At 32.0% G+C, this 24,202-nt stretch overlaps 1 protein-coding gene across 1 annotated transcript; it reads right to left on the reverse strand.

Annotated features, from left to right (window-relative positions):
- Positions 1–5,191: 5,191 nt before the first annotated feature.
- Positions 5,192–23,719, reverse strand: LOC139486787 (cysteine-rich hydrophobic domain-containing protein 2-like). Its single transcript, XM_071271751.1, has 6 exons — positions 23,547–23,719; positions 21,549–21,603; positions 18,904–19,059; positions 10,412–10,468; positions 9,789–9,848; positions 5,192–9,110 (listed from the first exon to the last, which is right to left on the reverse strand). The coding sequence occupies exons 1-6, from the start codon at positions 23,660–23,662 to the stop codon at positions 9,060–9,062; spliced, it is 495 nt and encodes a 164-aa protein (XP_071127852.1). The 5' UTR covers positions 23,663–23,719; the 3' UTR covers positions 5,192–9,059.
- Between the last annotated feature and the right edge of the window lie 483 nt (positions 23,720–24,202).

Genomic DNA, 24,202 nt, shown 5'->3' on the forward strand with positions numbered 1-24,202 from the left:
TAAAAACTTGTTCTAACAGCTTCAAGAGATAATAAACATTGAAATTCCTAACCATCATCTTGTTTTGGTAGTTTGTTTGGTTAACTTCTATCAACTCTGTGTCTGCATTTGCCCTATCTATTATTTAAACATATTTATTTATAGTGGATTGGGAAACAAGTTTTTCAACTTATATTAATCCCTTTCCACTTTGCGGGTGCAAGTGCTGCCTTGTAGCGGCATTAGCCTGCTCTTTTTCGAAATCTACAAGGGTGTCTTTAACGTGCAAGAGATATGGCTCTCTCTGAACACGGGTCAGCCATTTATCCTTCCCTTCCGACGGACTACCTATCTATAAGACAATCCAAGACCTCCAAGGCTACATCCTGTATGAGCTGACTAATGGTAGCTCATTGATTTATCATGGCCATGGTCCTTCCAAATTTTTTTTGCAGACACTATGCTCAGCATCCATTTCTATGATTTTCTCTTTTAAATCACCACCAATCAAAATATCAGTCACTGGTGTAAAATGCAGATGTCAACAAAATAATATTCATGATTTTCACTGGTAGAAAAATTAGGCAAATAAAAATAGTTGCAAATATATAAAATTTTATCTTCATTTTGGACTATATATCAATCAAACTTGAAAATGGCGTAATTGAATTGCCTTGAAGTGCACTTGAAAGGGCTAAATGCAAAATCAGCTGAGAAAAAAAAGCTGATTAAAAGTAACTGCAGAAAACATCACCTATGTTACCTCAGGGAATTTTTAGGCTGCTGACATTAGCCGGTTAGTCATACTTAAATTTTTTCTTCATTTGCAATTGGTCTTATTCCCTTGTTCATAAACAGACTAGAATCAGCTGTTGTCTGCTCTATGGTCAGATTGTTGTCGCTTTGATACATTTTCCATTCTCAATTTTAGAAAACCATAGCTTATCTTATCAACTCTAGAGATCTGTTGAAATCTGAATTGATTTGAAAAAGGGCATTATTTATATATTTAATGTGGAATCTTGAAGCTGTTCTTCTACAAACAAATATCTATCGTATTGTAATGATAAAAAGATAACCATGTAGAACACAATATTTATTAAAAAGAATTTTGCAAAAGAAACTATAATTTGTACATTTGATATATTTGTATGCATTTATTTTAAAGTTTTAAGTTTATATTTCATCTTTATTTTACTATCTATATTATAGTGTTATTTACTGGCTGTTTCTGTATTGGCACTGGTATAGATTCAAGGTTTGCTGTATTGGCCTCGAGACCCGTAGGGTCGAGGGCCAATACAGCTGACCGAGAATCTATACCAGTGCCAATACAGAAACAGCCAGTTCATAACACTTTTATTAAATGATTATAAGAGAATTAAAAACCGGAAGTGAACGTCCCGTATTAGCCCATGGGCCAATACAGCTTTTTTCCCGCTTTTTTCCGTATTGGCCCTCGTTTTTTCCGTTTCAAAACTTTAAGACATTACAAAACATTGCACATCATTTAACCTGTTTATTTTATGACTTTAATTTAAAAAATATTATACAAATGTTTTTATGCATAACGATACTTCCAGAGTTAAGTAATGGCGTAATAAAATTGAAAACCGGAAGTGAACGTCCTGTATTAGCCCTAGGGCTAATACGGCTTTTTTCCCGCTTTTTTCTGTATTGGCCCTGTTTTTTTCCGTATTGGCCCTGTTCGAAGAGCAATATTAAATCTTGATTTATATCGACAGTGAAACGTTTTTAGTATTGCACATGCTGATTTATCCGTATTAGGGCTTATTTGCTCATATCATTTAATAATAAATTATATGGCTGTTTTATTTTTACTATTGGAATGTAGATAGGAGAGTGATTTTAATAAATATATACATATATGGCAATCATACCACATCTTTTTATTTATATACATATGTTAATGTTTTAATTTATAGCACAACACATGTTTTAATAATAACCCTCAAAGAATATTATCAATCCTAAGTTTGAATGGGTTATATAAGCACATCAGTCAAATGAGGCATTAGCAAACAGATCTTCTAAAAGCAACTTCTTGAATGAGATGAATCATAATTTCACATGGTACAGTCTATTAATAAAAGAAGGTGTTCTGCGTATGTCAATTAGACCAACAAATAAACCAGAGAAATATTTGACATGACAAAGACAGCATACAATCTTCATCAAAAGATGAGCGTCTAGAAAAAATGTCAAGCCCTTATTCATTTGACGTTTACAGAAGCTGTGAAGAAAACATTCAATCTTCAACAACAGACAGGTGTTTATACAATAAGTCAAGCTCTGAATTGTCTCCAGTCTATAAAAGCTGTGAAAAATTTACAGAAACAATCAAAGTTATGTTTTATAAATTCTGAAAATAAAGAAAAAACATTCAGACAGCACCCAATAGATCATATGAATAACTGGTCAATTTCACCCTTCTGTATATTTAAATCTTGTTCAAAGTTTCTATCATTTTCACTGCCTTGGGGATGTTGTGGTATATTGCTTGCATTACTTTAAAATTGGTATTGTTTGCTTCTCCATTAAGCATGCTGCAAGTAGGAGTAACATAAGCAGATCCAGGGGGCACAGCCCCCCCCCCCCCCTTTTTGTGGGAAAAATTTGGTTGATTATATAGGGAATCACTGAAGCATGACTTGAGCAAGCCCCCTCGTATGAAAAGTTCTGAATCCGCCACTGAGTAAATGCAAATACTTGTCTGACTGGAGTCAGAATAATGTGTTTAGGTATTGTGGTGTCATACTGTGGATTGTTACCATGTAAACTACCTTGTTAAAAATACAGCTGAGTTCAGTGTCAATCTGGTACAAGGCAGGGTTTATATTCATATACTATCAAATGTTCTCTTCCTGAATATGCATTTGCAATTGAATGTTGCACCAATTTTCTTGAAAATAACCATGCACCATAAGAAGAGTGCTTTTATTACTGTTCCTAATCTTCCTGTGTCCTGGAAGGAATTTACTACTTTGAACTAAAGTTTGGTTGATTGATTGTTGGTGTTTTAACTCAACTTTTTAGTTGCCGGACAGTTTTTATTCGTGGAGGAAGCTGGAGTACATGGAGAAAACCAACGCCCTTTGAAAGGAAAACTGACAATTCTAGTCAACTAAGATTGAAGTCGAGTGAACATTCTCTAGCGTGGTTTGAACTCACAACCTCACTTTTAACTAGCTAGTGATGGCTAGAACAGATGCATAGTATACTCTAATGAGATCAGTTTACCGGTAATTTGAATTGATTGGGGATCAAGTGAAAACACAAGTATATCATTATTTTTTAAATTAAATGTTCTTCCTTTTTGAGAAAGAACACATTTTATTTTATCAATAATACATATTTACCACAGTTACAATTTATAAGTAGAATGTACTCAAAATGTCTCATGTCAAGTATGAGACATAATATCAGGAAGCAAAATCTACAAGACAACTATTACACAGCAGACAAATCAAGTATCAACACATTTACTAGTACTTCAGATACACATATAAAAACCCTCCCTGTTATGGGGTAGTTTATTTTATTCCAGTGTGAATGAAATGGGAGTTAGTTATAATTATGAATAAAAGTTATGATTGTGATTAAAAGGAGATATATGTTAACGGAGACAGCAACCCCAATAATTACCAATTGGACAAAGACATCTTCAGGTCTTCATAGTTTTCAAAAATAAACAAATGTTCATACACTAAAATAATCTTCAAATTGCACAAATTCTTGATGAAAATTTGCATGCTATACTGATATTGAGTCCATTAACTTCAAGAAAAATCAGATCTTAAATAATAAATGGAATTGTATCAAACATTTTTAGATATAAACTTTTTTAAGCAATTATTTACTAATTTTGAAGACTAGAATATTTCTATACAGATAAAAAAAAACACAAATTGCTGGCTCTGCCATCTTGAGTACTCATGAAATATTAAGATGGACAAATTTGATTGACAAGATGAATTGTGAGCTATGGCTCACTGATCAAACAAAAGCTCACTGTTGTTGACAATTTTGCAGTCAATATGTGAATCAATCAATTTTTTATAAAAATGCCAAATATCACAAAGCCATGACTTGAAGTTGCCAAGAAAAGTGTGACAACATTTCATATATATGTATTTTTAAAGAGTTTTCAGCGAACAGGAAGAAGAACATATTAAGAACCCCAAAAATGTAACACAGAATGGCATAAACAAATTAAACTTGTATAAAGAAACTGTTGCTGTAAAAGTTACAAAAAAAGTGACGGAAATGTGTTATGGACAAGAAAATAGATTGATAAAAGAATGGAGAGACCCCCTCCTTCAAAGCAGGGTATAAAAAATATTTATTATCAATTAAACAAATGCATACACATGTTTACCTTGAGCATATTAAATATATAAATCAGTGACACCTAGCTATATTATGGAAAAAATTATGTGTGAAATTAGTGATTGATTTTTAACGGATTTAAAAAAGAAGTCCTCCTGAAATGAGAAGGATCTGACAAAGTACCAGTTTTCCTGAAACTCAACCTTGATGCAAATTTTTTATCACATCATCTCTCCATGAGTAATTGGGAACAAATAAAAATTCTAATGCAACAACTTTTGTAACATTCATTTTGATTGGATAACGTCACTTATCTACATGGCATCAATTGAGAATTGATGCTATGGAACGTACGCCCAAGCCAGACGGCATATGACCGTTTTTAAATACATGTTTTAACGTTGTTTTCTGTCAGTTTCATAAGAATGGAGATAACAATATTGTATTTTAAGCTCGGACGGCATCAATTGGGGATTTGATGGTCGCAAATACCTGTTTACTGTCTCTGCTAAAGTGTCGCCAGTGAACTGAATTTGCGACCATCAAATCCCCAATTGATGCCGTCGGAGCTTAAAATACAATACAGTTGTCTCCTAAATGTTAAAATATCTACAGTAAGTTAACCTATAAAATTTGTAACTACTTTCTGCAATACGTATTGCAACTTGTCATAACTAAATGCATTGAGAAAAGTGACTTATCAAACAGGTAATTTAGAAAAATATGAGAAAATGAAAAATGCCAGTGGTCTAAAAATCTTATAAATATTTTTTTTACTACAATAACTAACTGTGTAACATCACTAAATCTGTCATGGGTACCCATGGAATTAAACAGGAGTCACAAAGAACTTAACACAAAATAGGAAATTTGCACATGTTTTAATTGTTTTGAAAGAAATGGGTTCTATAAAGCAAGCTTGAACTAGATTTGTCTGATATCATAAAGGTTTTCAAAATTAAGGCTAATGAAAAAGAATAACATTGAATTCCCCAGACATGTTAAAAACCCACCAATCATGACTGCTTAATCTATATCAAATCAAACAAAGCTGATTTTTTTTTACAAATAAAGAAAACATTTTTCTGAAGTTAAATACCTATCCATTATGCTTGTTACTCCATACAATACTAAGTGATTGTCAGTAGTAATTCAAAGAAAATTTCCTGTTTTATAATATGTGTTATGCATTCAATGCAGATATTAAGTTTAAACATTGTTAACTGTCAAATATAATATTGAAAACTCATATTATGTTTGTACATATAAAACAACATTTGGCAAGAACTGAGATTTTAAAACACATTGTAGACATAAATTGCAAATATTGATTTTCAGATCTTCCTGCATGTTATACCATTCAAATGATCCAAAAGTTGTTAGAAAAACCTACAATTAAAGATTGTTTTCTGTCTAAACAAATAAAATGTTATTCCTAACTTATCTGCTTCAGAAGTTAAGGAGAAGAAATACCAACCAGTTGCCTAATTACCAAAGACAGACAACAAAAAATCTACTCCAATCATGCTTCAATGATTCCCTATATGATCAACCAAATTTTCCCATAAATGGGCACCTCTCGATTCGGCCAATGTTATTAAACAAAGGGAGGCAAATAGTGGTTCTTACGATATTTCACCTTTAACAACCATGAGATAATTTCAAATAAAATGGTATTTTTTTTAGAAGTACTACAACATTGAATTTTGATTTAGATCTAATACAACTGATATCAAAACACATCAAAAATGCTTTCTGAACTATACATGTGTGAATAAAAATGACATTACTACAATGACTGAATGATAAAAAAAAATTAAAACAACTTTAATGTTCACAATATATCAATTTTGGTCCCAAAAATGTGTGAAATATTCTAATAAAACAAACTGGAAAAAAATTCTCACCTTTTAATCATTATTTTAGACAAAATTTCAAGGGAGGTAATTATTTTTCTACATATTAAAAAATAACCAACATATAAATGAGATCATTACTAAATAATACAGTTATATATAAATTGTTGTAGTATAATAAGCTGGCCAGCAGCTTTCCTCTCTGTACAAATATTAACTATTATGGAATCCTTTTAACCTCATACATAAATTTAGTGTGTTTTTTTTTAAATACAATATACTTTCTCACGACTTCACCATTTGAACAAGATTATGCTTATATCTTATAATTTTTCATTAATAAATACTGTTTAAACTAAGATTACGCTTACCTTTCATCATTCAAAATATTTTACATAAGGGTAAATTGCCATCATTTAGCTGCTCCAGAAAAAAAAATCTATGATGCATAAGAAATAACTTGCTATTACTTATTCAGAGATGGGGCCTTCTTAAGTTTATAATGTCGCTCATGATCATGCATTAAGCTTCAATTTGGTGGTCGACTTACATTTAATGCTATATTGTAGCTAGACTCATTAGTATTTGTATGCTGAACAGGGGTGGAATTTAAGCTTTTTTGTGTACTGGCCAGCCGGACCAGTGGACTGAAAACTCTACTGGTCCGGCTCCAAATCTACTGGTCCTGCAAAAATGACATTAATTTGACAAACACTTATATAAATGACAGATGTTTAATTTTATTTTGATGCTTTCCTTTACATAAGTTAGACAGTAACAAAGGAATAGTCTTTATTCTGATTTTGATAAAGGCTTTGGTAATCTCAATGATTTTCTTTATCAAAATCAGAATCAAGGACAGAAAAAATATCAACATTGTCTTCCACGTCATCGCAATCATCATGACGACCATAGGGTGCCTGACTAGGTCGTCTGGAGCGCTGTCCAGAAATATTCCATATTTCAATAGCCGGGACCAGATCAAATGATGCTATATCTTCAGTGTGAAACATAATGAATAAAAGATCTGATAAAACAGTTGGACGCAATTTTGTCGGGCGGTTTAACTCCTTCCAAAAATTTCCACATTTTATATTGTTGTGAAGGACGCTCACCTGAGATATTAATTAACTTGATCAATTGTAATACCCCCCAGTACTGTGTAATTGATTTCACAGGTAAATTGTTTTGTAAAAAAACGGAGATTGCGATGCAATCAGTGATTTTTATCGACAAATTTCTACTGGTCTGCCGGACCAACAGCTGACAAAATCTACTGGTCCGACGCAATTTTTACTAGTCCCGGACCACCAGACTAGCGCTAATTTCGACCCCTGATGCTGAAACAATGTTACCTGTTACATGATATGAATTGTTGCCAAGTTCTTTTAGATGAAATCACAATGCAACCCATTATCCAAAATATATTTTCTTAGAGCAGCTTTGTAACAATGGCAACAAACTAAAAACTATAAATACTGGAATGTGTTCATTATAAAACATATCATCATGAATAAAAAATATATATCCTAGACATAAATCTTTACATCTTAATGTATGTACCGAGTACAATGAAAAATTAAGCTGAAAATATTGATTTATGTATACTGCTAAAATCACTCTTTTCCCTATTCATTTGTTTGCTTTAAATGCATCCAGTTAATTTTTAAGAATCATATGTCAAGTTCCTATCCCTGTGAACAATATTTTACATTCAGTATGAAAATATTTTAGTTACAGAGCATAAATTTATACACAAATGTTGAAATGCTTATTTCACAAAACTATTTTATCACCATTTTCTTAAATTTTGCTTTCATCTTTCTGCGTGATAATTTTTTAACTCAAGCTACTCAACTGATAATGTTTTTTTTTAGCTGAGAAGACTGATCAATAATGACCTCATGAGTCAATATCACAGTGATCAACAAATGAACCCCAACAGATATACAATTTTGACTCAAGGGAGATTCTAGGCTTCATCTCAGAGCTATCGATCTTGATTCAATTAGATTGTTGCCAAAAAACTCAATCTAGTGTTGATAACTACAAATAATCTGATATTACCCAAAAACTGAAAGAGAAAAAAACAGCTTCTGATAAACAATCAAAACTACGAAATATACACCCTATTCTAATTTTAACCTGTCATGTACTTGTATTTATTGTGAAAAAAAAATGAAATATATACAGTGCTTAGTTATTGTGACCAAATTGATCACCATTTTGTCAGGTCTATCCTATTTGTATTATAAAATGTGAGGAAAAATAAAATATACAACAATTATTTCATAATCTATACAAAATTAAAATAAACATGACCAATTTCTTTTTCTCTATCACACAAGTTTGAAGTGTTTGTTAGAACATTTTGTCTCTTTTATGTGGCTTTTAGAACATGATAGAATTAATCTTTCAATCATATTTTTGTTTCAATATACTTGTAGTTACTTTTATAAAATTGTATTACTTTTGCAAAGTGTGTTTGGTAAAAAAAATCTTTTGAAAACTACCAAAATAAAATGAAACCTAAATGTTCAAATACATCAACTGTTTATATGTTCCAATTATATTCATGTTTAAAGGTTAAATTTCAATTGATATTAGCCCTACTACTGAAAGACAATTTTCTATACAATACCAATTTATCAAGAGTAGACAATTTCAATGGTTTTGACCTTTTTGTTCTTAGTTTCTGCATTGTACCCAACATCTTCAAACATAGAATAAAGTATCAAGATTCAGTTATCACATAATACACATACACATACACATATATAATAATGATTGACAACATCATGGTTTTAATGGAATTATATGATCAGTCATGATTACTGTCATGGGCAACAATGTCACAAATAATGAGATCCATCCTCAGTCTGGCCGAAATATTGGTATTTTTGGTATAAATTCTATTAACATAACCTGAAAAGAGATACATTTCATGGTTTTTTTTTAATTATGAATAGAAACATTCTCATTTATATTTTTCAAACTTAACTTTATCTGAAGTAACTAAATATTCTATAAACAATATGATCTTTTGTTTAAAAGAAAAAATTGACATATTTTTTAAACAGTATATTTTTTTTCATTCTTAATCCTAGATGCTATAACAATATGTGTAGTGGAGTTTTGCATATATTGTTAGGATGAGTGAATAGACAATATCGCTGTTTTGAAATCTGAACCGCTTAACGGTTAAACTGAGATTCTGCCCCTCTTGAACTATTTACATCATACAAATATCACTTTTCCATTGTGGCTTTATATATTTTCTATTGTTACGTCAATATGTTAAGAGATCCTTCATGATATCAAGTAATGACAGACAAATAGTGATAAGGGGTATCCTTTCTGAACAATAACAAATTCTGAACACATTGGTCTATTTGAGTCATTTCATGGTTAATTAACTCTATGTAATAAAGAACTATGGCATTTGGTAGTCCTTAAAAGATACATTTGTATTACACATATCTTAGGTAACTCATCGTAGATACCAGGATTGAAATTTTGTATTTGCGAAAGACACACTCTACATAAGACTCATCAGTGACGATCAAATCAAAAACAGTTAAAGAGGCCAAATAAAGTACTTACATATTCCATCATACTACTAGAATCACATCTCTGTTTACTTAACTTCCAATGTAAGCCTAACTACAATTAGAAATTACAGGTTAAATATATAATCAAATGTCAAAGAATTTTTGGTATAATACATTGACAAATTGTACTGTAAGAACTTTTGAAAATTCTTAATATTTGCAAAGTTTTTATTATTGCCATAATTGCGAAATTTTGTTTCACCTAAAAAAAAAACGTATTCTAAATTTCTATGGATATAAATGTTATCAATGTATACATCATAGATATCAAAATAGCACTGCTTTTATTGCTATTCTTCATCATGATGGTTGTAAGTAGGTTTTAAATTAAGTCAAGATAGTCCTTAATGTTAACTTCAGTATACTCTTTCATATAAATATATATACCTTAACAAAAATTGATTAAAAGTACTTATATGGTATATAAATGTACAATTCAGTACTGAAATATCAAATAATTTAAAACTGAAAATTAAGCCAAAGACCTAAGAAATATTCTGTATGTTTAAGTTTTTCAGATTAACTGGGGGCTCGAGAAAAAAAAATTTGGTCAAAATGAAGAATATCTAAAATATAGATTCTAAATTTATGTTTATACACAACTCTTTTACTTACTTTGTGATAAAGATGATTGTTTTCCCAATCTAATACTTTTTCTATTGCATGACGTGTCTACAAAAATAAACATAACAAAAGTTTATACAGTTTATAAAAGAAAATCTTAAATCAATACCAACAAAATTGTCATCTACATGTACCTCGATTCCTACAAAACTCAAATTTTTAAAATAGTTATTTTTATCACAATACCTTAACTGTAATAGATAGATTAACCAGATGCTACGCAGGGCACAGCTTTATACGACCGCATAGGTTGAACCCTGAACGGTTGGGGCAAGTATGGACACAACATTCAAGCTGGATTCAGCTCTAAATTTGGATTGTGATTAAATAGTTGACACAGCATAGGTTTTGGACACAGAATGAATGTGGTCTAATGAACTTAAAATATTTTTTTTGTCTTTGAGCAATCACTATGCTGTTGAATATTAATCCTCTCAAAAAAATGTTTGAAGAAATTTTCTTTTTATTTATGAAATCTGAATTGAGAAAAATTAAACCCCCCCCCCCCCCCCCCCCACCATTTTTTTTTCACATCCCCCTTTCCCTTTTTTCAAAACTGATCTCAATTCAAATTTCTAATGGAACTTGCAACAATAACTACTCATTTAAATACATCATAAAATATCAAAATGTAACAAAAAGTGCTTGTTATCACTGAATGGTAAAGAGTGTTTTAATTTATCAGTTGGTAGTAAAAGTGAATATACATTGTGCATTGTATAAAACAATGATTTAAGTTGATTCAACTACTATTCTGGACAAAGAAAGATAACTCCAATCAATTGAAAATTTCTTGCTATTGCACAATATTGTTCAATTAGATATTTCTTGCTATTGCGCAATACTGTGCAATTAAAAATATTTGCTATTGCACAATACTGTGCAATTGAAGATTTCTTGCTATTGCACAATACTGTGCAATTGAACATTTTTTGCTATTGCACAATATTGTGCAATTGAAGATTTCTTGCTATTGCTGAATACTGTGCAATTGAAAATTTCTTGCTATTGCACAATACTTAATATAATAATTTTGGATCCTGATTTGAACCAACTTGAAAACTGGGCCCATAATCAAAAATCTAAGTACATGATTAAATTCAGCATATCAAAAAAGCCAAAGAATTCAATTTTTATTAAAATCAAACTTAGTTTAATTTTGGACCCTTTGGTATTTAATGTAGACCAATTTGAAAACGGGACTAAAAATTAAGAATCTACATACACAGTTAGATTTGGCATATCAAAAAACCCCAATTATTCAATTTTTGATGAAATCAAACAAAGTTTAATTTTGGACCCCGATTTGGACCAACTTGAAAACTGGGCCAATAATAAACTAGAGGGTCCATGGACCCGTTGTTGCTCACTTGATATTTTTATTTACAATTGTTGCATGATAAATGCAACTGTTGTACTGTCGTTTAGTTTCAGAGATACAATACTAAAAAGTGCATTTGAAACCTATGTTTTATTTCAGCCATGTGGGCAGGCAGGGTCATCATACACAGTGGTCCCTGGATATCCTAGTGGTGATTTAAACCAAGTTTGTTTAAATTCGACAGTTGTTTCAGGGGAGAATTTTTGTAAAATTTATCTAACAAGAAATGCAAAGTAATGAGAAAGTTGTGAAGTAGTTTTGTTGTTGCGTACCCCCCCCCCCCCCCCCCCCCCCCCCCCCCACTTTGCCACCAGTGCAAGGGTTGTATAGCCAGCTGAGGTCGTGAAAAACTCTCTTTCTTTTGTTGTTGCAGATAGATCTTGACCTGATAAACAATTTTACCACATGTCAGATTTGCTCTAAATGCTTTGGTTTTTGAGTGATAAGCCAAAAACTGCATTTTACCCCTATCTTCTATTTTTAGCCATGGCGGGCATCTTGATTGGTTGGCTGGATCACCGGACACAATTTTTAAACTAGATACCCTAATGATGATTGTGGCCAAGTTTGGTTTAATTTAATCCAGTAGTTTCAGAGGAGAAGATTTTTGTAAAAGATAACTAAGATTTACGAAAAATGGTTAAAAATTGACTTTAAAGGGCAATTACTCCTAAAGGGGTCAACAGGCCATTTTGGTCATGATGACTTATTTGTAGATCTTACTTAGCTGAACATTTTTGCTGTTTACAGTTTATCTCTATCTATAATAATATTCAAGATAATAACCAAAAACAGCAAAATTTCCTTAAAATTACCAATTCAGGGGCAGCAACCTATCAAAGAGTTGTCCCATTCATCTCAAAATTTCAGGGCAGATAGATCTTGACCTGATAAACAATTTAACTACAGTGAGATTTGCTCTAAATGCTTCGGTTTTTGAGTGATAAGCCAAAAACTGCATTTTACCCCTATGTTCTATTTTTAGCCATGGCGGCCATCTTGGTTTGTTGGCTGGATCACCGGACACAATTTTTAAACTAGATACACGAATGATGATTGTGGCCAAGTTTGGTTTAATTTGGTCCAGTAGTTTCAGAGGAGAAGATTTTTGTAAAAGATAATTAAGATTTACGAAAAATGGTTAAAAATTGACTATAAAGGGCAATAACTTCTAAAGGGGTCAACAGACCATTTTGGTCATGTTGACTTATTTGTAGATCTTACTTTGCTGAACATTTTTGCTGTTTACAGTTTATCTCTATCTATAATAATATTCAAGATAATAACCAAAAACATCAAAATTTTCTCAAAATTACCAATTCAGGGGCAGCAACCCAACAACGGGTTGTCCGATTCATCTGACAATTTCAGGGCAGATAGATCTTGACCTGATAAACAATTTTACCCCTGTCAGATTTGCTCTAAATGCTTTGGTTTTTGAGTTATAAGCCAAAAACTGCATTTTAACCCTATGTTCTATTTTTAGCCATGGCGGCCATCTTGGTTGGTTGGGCGGGTCACCGGACACAATTTTTAAACTAGATACCCTAATAAAGATTTTGGCCATGTTTGGTTAAATTTGGCCCAGCAGTTTCAGAGGAGAAGATTTTTGTAAAAGTTAACGACGACGGACGCAGGACGACGGACGACGACGGACGACGACGGACGCCGGACGCCAAGTGATGAGAAAAGCTCACTTGGCCCTTTGGGCCAGGTGAGCTAAAAATCTAATCAAATTGAGAAAGGAAATGGCGAATATGTCAAAGCGACAACCACCCGACCATAGAGCAAACAACAGCCGAAGGCAACCAATGGGTCTTCAATGTAGCGAGGATTCCCGCACCCGTAGGTGTCCTTCAGCTGGCCCCTAAAATATGCATAATAGTACAGTGATAATGGACGTCATACTAAACTCCGAATTATACACAAGAAACTAAAATTTAAAATCATACAAGACTAACAAAGGCCAGAGGCTCCTGACTTGGGACAGGCGCAAAATTGCGGCGGGGTTAAACATGTTTATGAGATCTCAACCCTCCCCCTATACCTCTAGCCAATGTAGAAAAGTAAAAGAATAACAATACGCACATTAAAATTCAGTTCAAGAGAAGTCCGAGTCTGATGTCAAAAGATGTAACAAAAGAAAATAAATAAAATGACAATAATACATAAATAACAACAGACTACTAGCAGTTAACTGACAAGCCAGCTCCAGACCTCAATTAAACTGATTGAAAGATTATGTCTTCATCATATGAATATCAGGTACAATCCCTCCCGTTAGGGGTTTAGTATCATACTATCATAAAATATATGAGAAGAACATAACCCGTGTCATGCCAACAACTGTTTTTTTAGAAATAAATGTGTTTAGTTCCGATGCAAAGACCCTATCAGTGAATCAATGTTAAAGCCAAAATATGCAATCTTTAATGACCTGACAACAGTATCGTAACTATATCCCCTTTTAATAAGTCTATTTAAAGGTTTTGTTAGTTTCTGAGGAGAATACTGACATTTTTGTGCTTTATAAAGAATATTTCCATAAAATTTTGGATGTGAAATACCTGAACGTATAAGATGTCTGCATGTTGAGTTATATTTACGAATTATTTCCTTATACCGGTGATAAAATTTAGTAAATGTTTTGACCAGTTTGTGATATCGAAAACCCTGGTGTAATAATTTTTCAGTAATACATAAATTTCTCTCGCTAAAATCTAATACATTGTTACATACACGAGCGAATCGTACAAGTTGAGATATATAAACACCATAAGATGGTGACAAGGGAACGTCACCATCTAAAAATGGATAATTAACAATAGGAAATGAAAAATCATCTCTTTTATCATAAATTTTTGTATTAAGCTTCCCGTTTATGATATAGATATCAAGATCGAGGAAAGGGCAGTGGTCATTGTTATCATTAGCTTTATTTAAAGTAAGTTCTACAGGATAAATTTCTTTAGTATACATACTGAAGTCGTCATTATTTAGAGCCAATATATCATCCAAATATCTAAAAGTATTGTTAAATTTTTGTATCAAATGTTGTTTTGATGGGTCTTTGCTAATTTTAGTCATAAATTGTAACTCATAACAATACAAAAACAGGTCCGCAATAAGTGGTGCACAGTTAGTCCCCATTGGAATTCCAATAACTTGACGATATACGGAATCTCCAAAGCGAACAAAAATGTTATCAAGTAAAAATTCAAGTGCATAAATAGTATCAAAGCATGTCCAATTGACATAGTTCTTTTGTTTATTGCTACTAAAAAATGATCTAAAAGAGTTTGAACATATGTACTCGCATTCCGACTTTTTAAATGCCCAGTTAATTAGGGATGTGAATTTTTTCTTAATAAGAATATGAGGCAAAGTGGTATATAGGGTAGAAAAATCAAAACTTTGAACAGATTCAAAATCACCAATATATGCATGCAATTTATCAAGTACTTCCAACGAGTTTTTGACACTCCAAAAGTAATTAATTCCACTATTTTCAAAGGCCTTATTTGAACAATTTATTATCAGGTTTTTTATTGTACCAAGTGTACTAGTAAGTAAAACAGACAATTTAGTAGTTGAACAATGGCTGGAAGATGAAATAAATCTATATTTGTAAGGTTTTTTGTGCAGCTTCGGAAGCCAGTACATAGTTGGGACTTTCATTGTGTTTGGTTCTGCTTGTAAAGAAGTAGCTAAAAGTTTATGTTTGTTACAGATGTCGTTTTCTGAAAATGAAGTCAGTTGGAATGTTGGTGAATTCGTGATTTCCTTTTGCAGAACCTCTATATAAAATTTACGTCAAACAATAATGATATTATTAGCAGCTTTATCAGCCGGGACAAAAACAAATTCCTTGGCTAGTTCTGTTAGTTTATTTTTGATACGCGAAATAGGGTTTTTATAGTTTTTGTTGAGGGTAAAATGTTCTTTAAAATGTTGTATTCGAATATCAACTATCTTCATTACTGAATTAAAAAAAGAGTCCAAAGATTTTTTGTCAGCTTTTTCCCGTTTTACCCATTTCAAACAGTAGGCGCGGAGTGAGTCGTTGATGATATTACGACACTCATTCCAGTTAATAGTTGACGGGGGACGATATTTAGGTCCTTTACTGAGGAATGATTTTAACTCTCGGTCGCGAACGATGTTAAGGTCTCCTGTTATAACATGGGAAATTGGTCCATAGGTGTATTCTGAATTACTGCAATTACACGACATAGGTGTATTTTCAGTGATATTTACATCTTTACACAATTGGCTATAATTAAACACATATTTTCGGGTAGATTTCTTGTAAATATAACAAATGAGAGGGAGTTCAGTATTATCAAAATATCCAGGAATTTGGTCTTTAACAGAATGGTCGTTAAAAATACCGGCAATATTTACAAAATCAAAACCTTTATTGACATACTTTATTTTAATAAAATGTTTTTTATGATCTTCAGGGCGATCAATTTTTGGAAACATGTTAGAATAACAATATGCCATTATAATTTGGACAATTTCATACTTAGGACTGTAATATGAAATTGTGTTGCAATCCTCTAAAATTTTATTTAATTTATTTATAGGTAAAGAACAAAGCTTGGTTAACAGATAATGTCTGCCGTTGTTTTTTGAAATGGAAATTAGGTCCGAAATATTTGTATGGTTGGTCCGAAATTTTCTTTGATTGCGATTTTTTCTGCGTCCATGAGAACGATTTTTACGAACAGTTTTAGAAACTATATCCAAAATGTTAACAGAATCGGTTCTTGATATATTGCCAATTCCCATGATATTATCATTAAGACCGAGAGGGTAGACTGTCTGTAATTTTTTAATCCAATTTAATTCATTTATTTTTCGTGATCGTACAAACTTGGAATGAGATTCACCAGGCTGCTTATTTACTACTTCTAAAGGTTGAACTGTTAAATATTTAATAGGATGACTGTGCTTCTTAAGATGTTGATAAATGATACTTTTGAATTTATTGGGTCTTTTAAAACGATACAGGTGTTCTTGCGTGCGTTTAGATAAATATCGCCCAGTTTCACCTACGTACTGAATACCGCATCCCGGTTTGTTTCATGTGAGTAAATAAATAATACTGTTTGTTTTTCAAGTAATATCAGTTTCAAAATTTAGAGAAAATGTGCGACCATTAAATGTGGACCTTACTGTATTGTTGGTGGAAAGACGGGGACATGTAAGTCATTTTTTGGCATGACACTTATCGATAGAAGGGTAACCACGATTTTTATTGTTGAAAACGTTAGCTATAGTAGTATTTTTAGATAAGCGATTCTGAAGATTGAGACGTGTAGATACCCTTTGAACGAGTTTAGTATTTAATATTTTTCCATTTCTAAGCTTCATATTTGTTTTTTGGTATGTAGATTTATTACAAAGGAGCAAAGACTGGCGTCCAGAATATGAACCATCACACAGTAGATTAAATTGTGTAAAAATGATAAAACTGTTCGGCTCAAGACGTCAAATGCTTATTGTCATAAGTTACCCGACAAATTTAACAAAAGATAGGGTATATCAAGGTAGCGACTGACGTCTGACTAAATAGATGAATGGGGCTGAATTGATAGATATTCCTAAGTACATTTTTAGATTCAGCATATCAAAGAACCCCAAGGATTCAATTTTTGTTAAAATCAAACTAAGTTTAATTTTGGACCCTTTGGACCTTAATGTAGATAAATTTTTGATGAAATCAAACAAAGTTCAATTTTTGGACCCTTTGGGCCCCTTATTCCTAAAAACCTGTTGGGACCAAAACTCCCAAAATCTATCCCAACCGTTCTTTTGTGGTCATAAACCTTGTGTCAAAATTTCATAGATTTCTATTAACTTAAACTAAAGTTATAGTGCAAAAACCAAGAAAATGCTTATTTGGGCCCTTTTTGGCCCTTAATTCCTAAAATGTTGGGACCAAAACTCCCAAAATCAATCTCAACCTTCCTTTTGTGGTCATAAACCTTGTGTTTAAATTTCATTGATTTCTATTTACTTATACTAAAGTTATTGTGCGAAAACCAAGAATAATGCTTATTTGGGCCCTTTTTTGGCCCCTAATTCCTAAACTATTTGAACTAAAACTCCCAAAATCAATCCCAACCTTCCTTTTGTGGTCATAAACCTTGTGTCAAAATTTCATAGATTTCTATTTACTTAAACTAAAGTTATAGTGCGAAAACCAAGAAAATGCTTATTTGGGCCCTTTTTGGCCCCTAATTCCTAAAATTTTGGGACCAAAACTCCCAAAATCAATCCCAACCTTCCTTTTGTGGTTATAAACCTTGTGTTAAAATTTCATAGATTTCTATTCACTTTTAATAAAGTTTAGAGTGCGAAAACTAAAAGTATTCGGACGACGACGACGACGCCAACGTGATAGCAATAAACAACGAAAAATTAAAATTTTTGCGGTCGTATAAAAATCAATACAAGTCAGATCAATCAAGTAATTGCCATATATATAGAAAATTGATATTCATTTCAAATAATCCAACAAAAAATATTTGATCTTCGTACAGTGTAATGAAAAGATTACAAACTTGAGATGAATAACATAGTAAATCATAGTCAAATAAGAATTAGTAGTTTTATGAATAAATCAGATATATAAGAGACGAATGTCTATATAATTTCTTTTGTCTTTGCCTTTTTATAGGAAAAGACAAGAAACTGCTAAGTAATACTGTGCTTCATTCATTATTAAAATAAGGAAAGGTTAAACAAAAAACAAAAATATCTTCAACTCAATTATACATTTATAGGCAAAATAAATACATTTGTGTCTGCTAAAGCTACCAACCCAAATCTTAAGTGCCTACCCTTACACTTTTTTACCATTTTGGAACAATCACTGTTAAAGTCAGACTGATTCCCTAGTAGTAACCAGCTAAAAAAAAATTGTAAAATAAAATGATATTGCCTATCTACCATCCCTACATGTTTACATCATGTTAGCAGAAACTCAAGTATTTATTATTATTTTTTTGTTGTATGAGAAAAGCAAGTTTTCTTAAGATCCTCTAATCGAGACCCTTTATTATGTTTCACTGATTACATTAACTGAACTTACTCTTTTACTGAGACAGACAACCGGCCATAATGAACAGCCAAGGGTACAACAACAACATATACACCCACAGAACAACCATTTTACGTTGACTGGCAGGGCTTTCTTTAAAACACCATTTAATCTAACTATAGTAGCTTTGAACTCTTCTGGTGCAACCTGAAAAATCAATTCAGTAATAAATTAATTATTCTGATACATTTCAAAACCATACAATTTATTAAACGAATTTGAAATGCATACTGAATTAAAATCCTTTAATATATTTTTATTTTTGTAGGCTAATGGTGGTAGTATACTATCGATATTATCTTTCCATAAAGCTTTTGAGATCTGCACAAGAAATCCTGAGATCACTATATTATCTGTTCAAGTATCTGTAATATGTCCATAGGTATCAGCCAATTGATTACAGATGAAAGAAAAATCGATTGCAAAAAGCATACAATGTAGTTGTTTCATTTTTAGCTCACCTGGCCCGAAGGGCCAATGAGCTTTTCCCATCACTTGGCGTCCGGCGTCCAGCGTCGTCGTCGTCCGTCGTCGTTAACTTTTACAAAAATCTTCTCCTCTGAAACTACTGGGCCAAATTAAACCAAACTTGGCCACAATCATCATTGGGGTATCTAGTTTAAAAAATGTGTGGCGTGACCCGGCCAACCAACCAAAATGGCCGCCATGGCTAAAAATAGAACATAGGGGTAAAATGCAGTTTTTGGCTTATAACTCAAAAACCGAAGCATTTAGAGCAAATCTGACATGGGGTAAAATTGTTTATCAGGTCAAGATCTATCTGCCCTCAAATTTTCAGATGAATCTGACAACCCGTTATTGGGTTGCTGCCCCTGAACTGGTAATTTTAGGGAATTTTTGCTGTTTTTGGCTATTATCTTGAATATTATTATAAATAGAGATAAACTGTAGATAGCAATAATGTTCAGCAAAGTAAGATTTACAAATAAGTCAACATGACCAAAATGGTCAGTTGACCCCTTTAGGAGTTATTGACCTTTATAGTCAATTTTTAACCATTTTTCGTAAATCTTAGTAATCTTTTACAAAAATCTTCTCCTCTGAAACTACTGGGCCAAATTAATCCATACTTGGCCACAATCATCTTTGGGATATCTAGTTTAAAAAATGTGTGGCGTGACCCGGCCAACCAACCAACATGGCCGCCATGGCTAAAAATAGAACATAGTGGTAAAATGCAGTTTTTGGCTTATAACTCAAAAACCAAAGCATTTAGAGCAAATCTGACATGCGGTAAAAGTGTTAATCAGGTCACGATCTACCTGTCCTGAAATTTTCAGATGAATCGGATAACCTGTTGTTGGGTTGCTGCCCCTGAATTGGTAATTTTAAGGAAATTTACTGTTTTTGGTTATTATCTTGAATATTATTATAGATAGAGATAAACGGTAAACAGCATTAATGTTCAGCAAAGTAAGATTTACAAATAAGTCAGCATGACCAAAATGGTCAGTTGACCCCTGAAGGAGTTATTGCCCTTTATAGTCAATTTTTAACCATTTTTTCGTAAATCTTAGTAATCTTTTACAAAAATCTTCTTCTCTGAAACTACTGGGCCAAATTAAACTAAGCTTTGCCACAATCATCATTGGGGTAATTTGTTTAAAAAATGTGTGGCGTGACCTGGCCAATCAACCAAAATGGCTGCCACGGCTAATAATAGAACATAGGTGTAAAATGCAGTTGTATGGCTTATAACTCAAAAACCAAAGCATTAAGAGAAAATCTGACAGGGTTTAATTGTTTATCAGGTCAAGATCTATCTGCCCTGATGTTTTCACATGGATCGGACAACCCGTTGTTAGGTTACTGTCCTTAATTGGTAATTTTAAGGAAATTTTGCCGTTTTTTGTTATTATCTTGAATATTATTATAGATAGAGATAAACTGTATACAGCAATAACGTTCAGCAAAATAAGATCTACAAATAAGTTTACATGACCAAAATAGTCCATTGACCCCTTAAGGAGTTATTGCCCTTTATAGTTAATTTTTAACATTTTTCATAAATTTTTGTAAATTTGTAGAAAATATTTTCCACTGTAATTACTGGGCCAAGTTCATTATAGACAAGAGATATTTGTAGCAACAAGAATGTTCAGTAAAGTAAGATCTACAAACACATCACTATCACCAAAACACAATTATGTCATGAATTTATCTGTGTCCATTATTTAATATGCACAAGACCAAGGTGAGCGACACAGGCTCTTTAGAGCCTCTAGTTTAATAACACTTTCATTTTTCTAAAAACACCTTTCATCCCCTTCCTATGCCATATATTTTTTCTTCCTTTTGTTATTGTAATCATTTAATGTATTTTGTTATATATTTATTTGTTTGCTATTCAGCATGTTTTCATAGCTTGTAATTTTATTTTTGAATTTAGGGAGACAGATTTGTATAAGAACACTGTTTCCTAATCCCAATTATTGAATCGTTTGTATATTTCGTATTTATCTCAATACCCATATATAACAATTTCTTTAATAAAATATGTTAACAATAAAAAGTGTGTTCTATAGGAGTTTTTCTGTAGGATATAGTACGCTGTCAAATTAAATGCTACAGTACTTTTTTTTTTAAATTTCTGTGACTACAATGTATATGCATACCTTTGCTGAAAGACTAGTTGGAAACTCTGCTTCAAATCTGTTACTTAGACCAAATCTGCATAAAAAATATACACTATATATATGACAAATGAGATAAAAAAAACATTTTTAAGTTGAATCTTTTAAATTGTTTTACCAGATGTTAGATACCAGTTAACTTCACAACTTATGTGCCTGTAATTCAGTGGTTGTGGTTTGTTTATATGTTACATATGTTTTTCATTTATTTTTTGTACATAAATAAGGCCGTTAGTTTTCTCGTTTGAATTGTTTTATGTTGTCATTTCAGGGCCTTTGCGGTATGGGCTTTGCTTATTGTTGAAGGCCTTACTGTGACCTATAGTTGTTAATTTTTGTGTCATTTTGGTCTCTTGTGGAGCATGTGGAGAGCTGTCTCATTGGCAAACATACCCCATCTTCTTTATCTTCTATATGTTAAAATTCATAGACTTATTTCTTTTGACCTTTTTGTAGACCTAACACTTGTTTTTTTTGCAACAGGTAAAATGTGTAAAGATCAGATACTAACTTCAGTAGTTTGAAAGCTTTTATGTTAGGAACGAAAAAAGTTAATCTAAACGGAAAGTTCTAGCCTTCCATTCTATGGCCCTGTTTACTGCAAAACAATTGCTCATTGTTGAAGACTGTACAGAAACATACAGTTGCGTACATCTGAAACATTTGAACAATTTCATTGGCAATCATAACACATTTCCCCATTTTGTATCAAAACTGTATTGAAGGTGAATCCGAAATACAATGCATACACTAAAACCATGAAAACTGTAAAACTTTAATAACTATATAGCTAACATCATCATCATCAACTGACTAATGTAAGAACTCCTGTTCTTATGATCAAAGCAGACTTACTGACTGGAAGTAAGTACACTAGTAACAATTTACAACATTGTGAAAGCACAATAATCATCTCATACATAGATAGTTTGCTATTGTTACAAGTTGAGGCCACAATTAAAAATATTTTGGTTTGCCCAAACTCTACCCAAAGGTTGAGACAGTGGGTAGGTAAATGTAGGTAGGCATTTTTATTTTATTTTTTTTAAAAGAGAAATTGAATTATCAGGTGTTTATTAGTCTTCATGCCTTATCTGATTAAAAAAAAACATCTTCAAATCAGGACAATAAAAGAATTTGAGTAGGCAGCTTTTTTCTGGGTAGGTATAGCGTTTGGGCAAACAAACCTATTCTTTTTTATGGCCTGAGGCAGAGAGACTTCCCTTTTTTAGCCATGTTTATGATGTTGGAGGTCATTGTTATACATTTGTCATTTCCATGGCTTTTGATATATATCTTATTATTACATTAGATGTATGTTTCATTATAATGTGTGATAAGTCGGCCGTGTTTCCATTTCTTTTAAATATACAATTCCTTGCTGATAGTGATACATATAGATTCTACGTTTTAAATATTTAAAATTTAACTGTCAAGAGTGGATAAATATCGTATTGCACGAGATTTGGTGGTGGAAATTATCTGTTCTCTAATGATTTTCTAACATTATGCAGGCAAACTTATTCCTTCTTTTTGAATGATCTGCAAAAAGATGTGTCTTTCTTTGTGACGTCATCAGGCATGATCGCCTTTTTTCATGCCGTCACAATAGGAAATTCAGAGGAAAGCAAGAAAATTTGACGTTATAATCAGATTTAAACCAATGAAGTACTGAGATCAAATGAACCACATGTTGATTAAATTTTTTTTATACAAAGGGTGCAGAAATTAAAGGGATAAATTGAAGAAGAATTAGACAATGTTTAAGAGTACACAATGTGTAAAGGCTTATAAATGATAATATGACTAGATAAAGCTTCTTGTGTCACTGTTACTGTTTTGATTTGATTTTTTGTTTTCTGTTGCATCATGTCTTTGTTTACTGTACATGTATCGACATCACTGTTGTGAAAATGAAAACAGGATAACAAAAAAATTACTTCATAGAAAATTATATGAATGAACAATATTTTTTCATACATTGTCACATTTCCAGCTCCTCTAATTATGATAGGATCAGGTAAATTCACAACAACTTCAGCTGGAATAGGTGGTTCATCGTCATTTTCTTCGTAAATAGTATCGAAGTCTGCCATTGTTTGACATTTGTATGCGAAGAACGTAAACCCTCATGGATTGATGACGTTTTCCCGTAATCTTCTTCTAAGGGAAGTAACTCTATCAAGAAAAAAAAGTTAGAATTGCGGGAAATATAATATTTTTCCTCTTTCTTCATTTATAAATTATTTCTGAAGATTTGTAATTGATTCTTGAAGTTATATTTATAATTTTGATTTGGAATGAATAATGGATACAAATATAAAGCCAAAAGAGTTAGCAATTACTTGATAATACATTCATATTTATAACACCAAGGATTTGTATAGTAACTATACAAATGAGTCACAAATCCTTGATAACACCAGAGACAAATATATACACGGGTATATATGTCTCTGGTGTTATAACACATACAGGGCGAAGTGAAACCTGCCTGGGACTATTATGCAGTATGAATTTAAAGTCCCAGGCAATAACTATGATAAATTTGATTTGCAAAATCAGTAATTATGTTAAAATAGTCATAGATTTCCCGTAGAATATAGCAATTTTGTTTTAAAAATTCATATTTTATT

Source organism: Mytilus edulis, chromosome 8, assembly GCF_963676685.1.
Source record: "Mytilus edulis chromosome 8, xbMytEdul2.2, whole genome shotgun sequence".
Taxonomy (NCBI): Eukaryota; Metazoa; Mollusca; class Bivalvia; order Mytilida; family Mytilidae; genus Mytilus; species Mytilus edulis.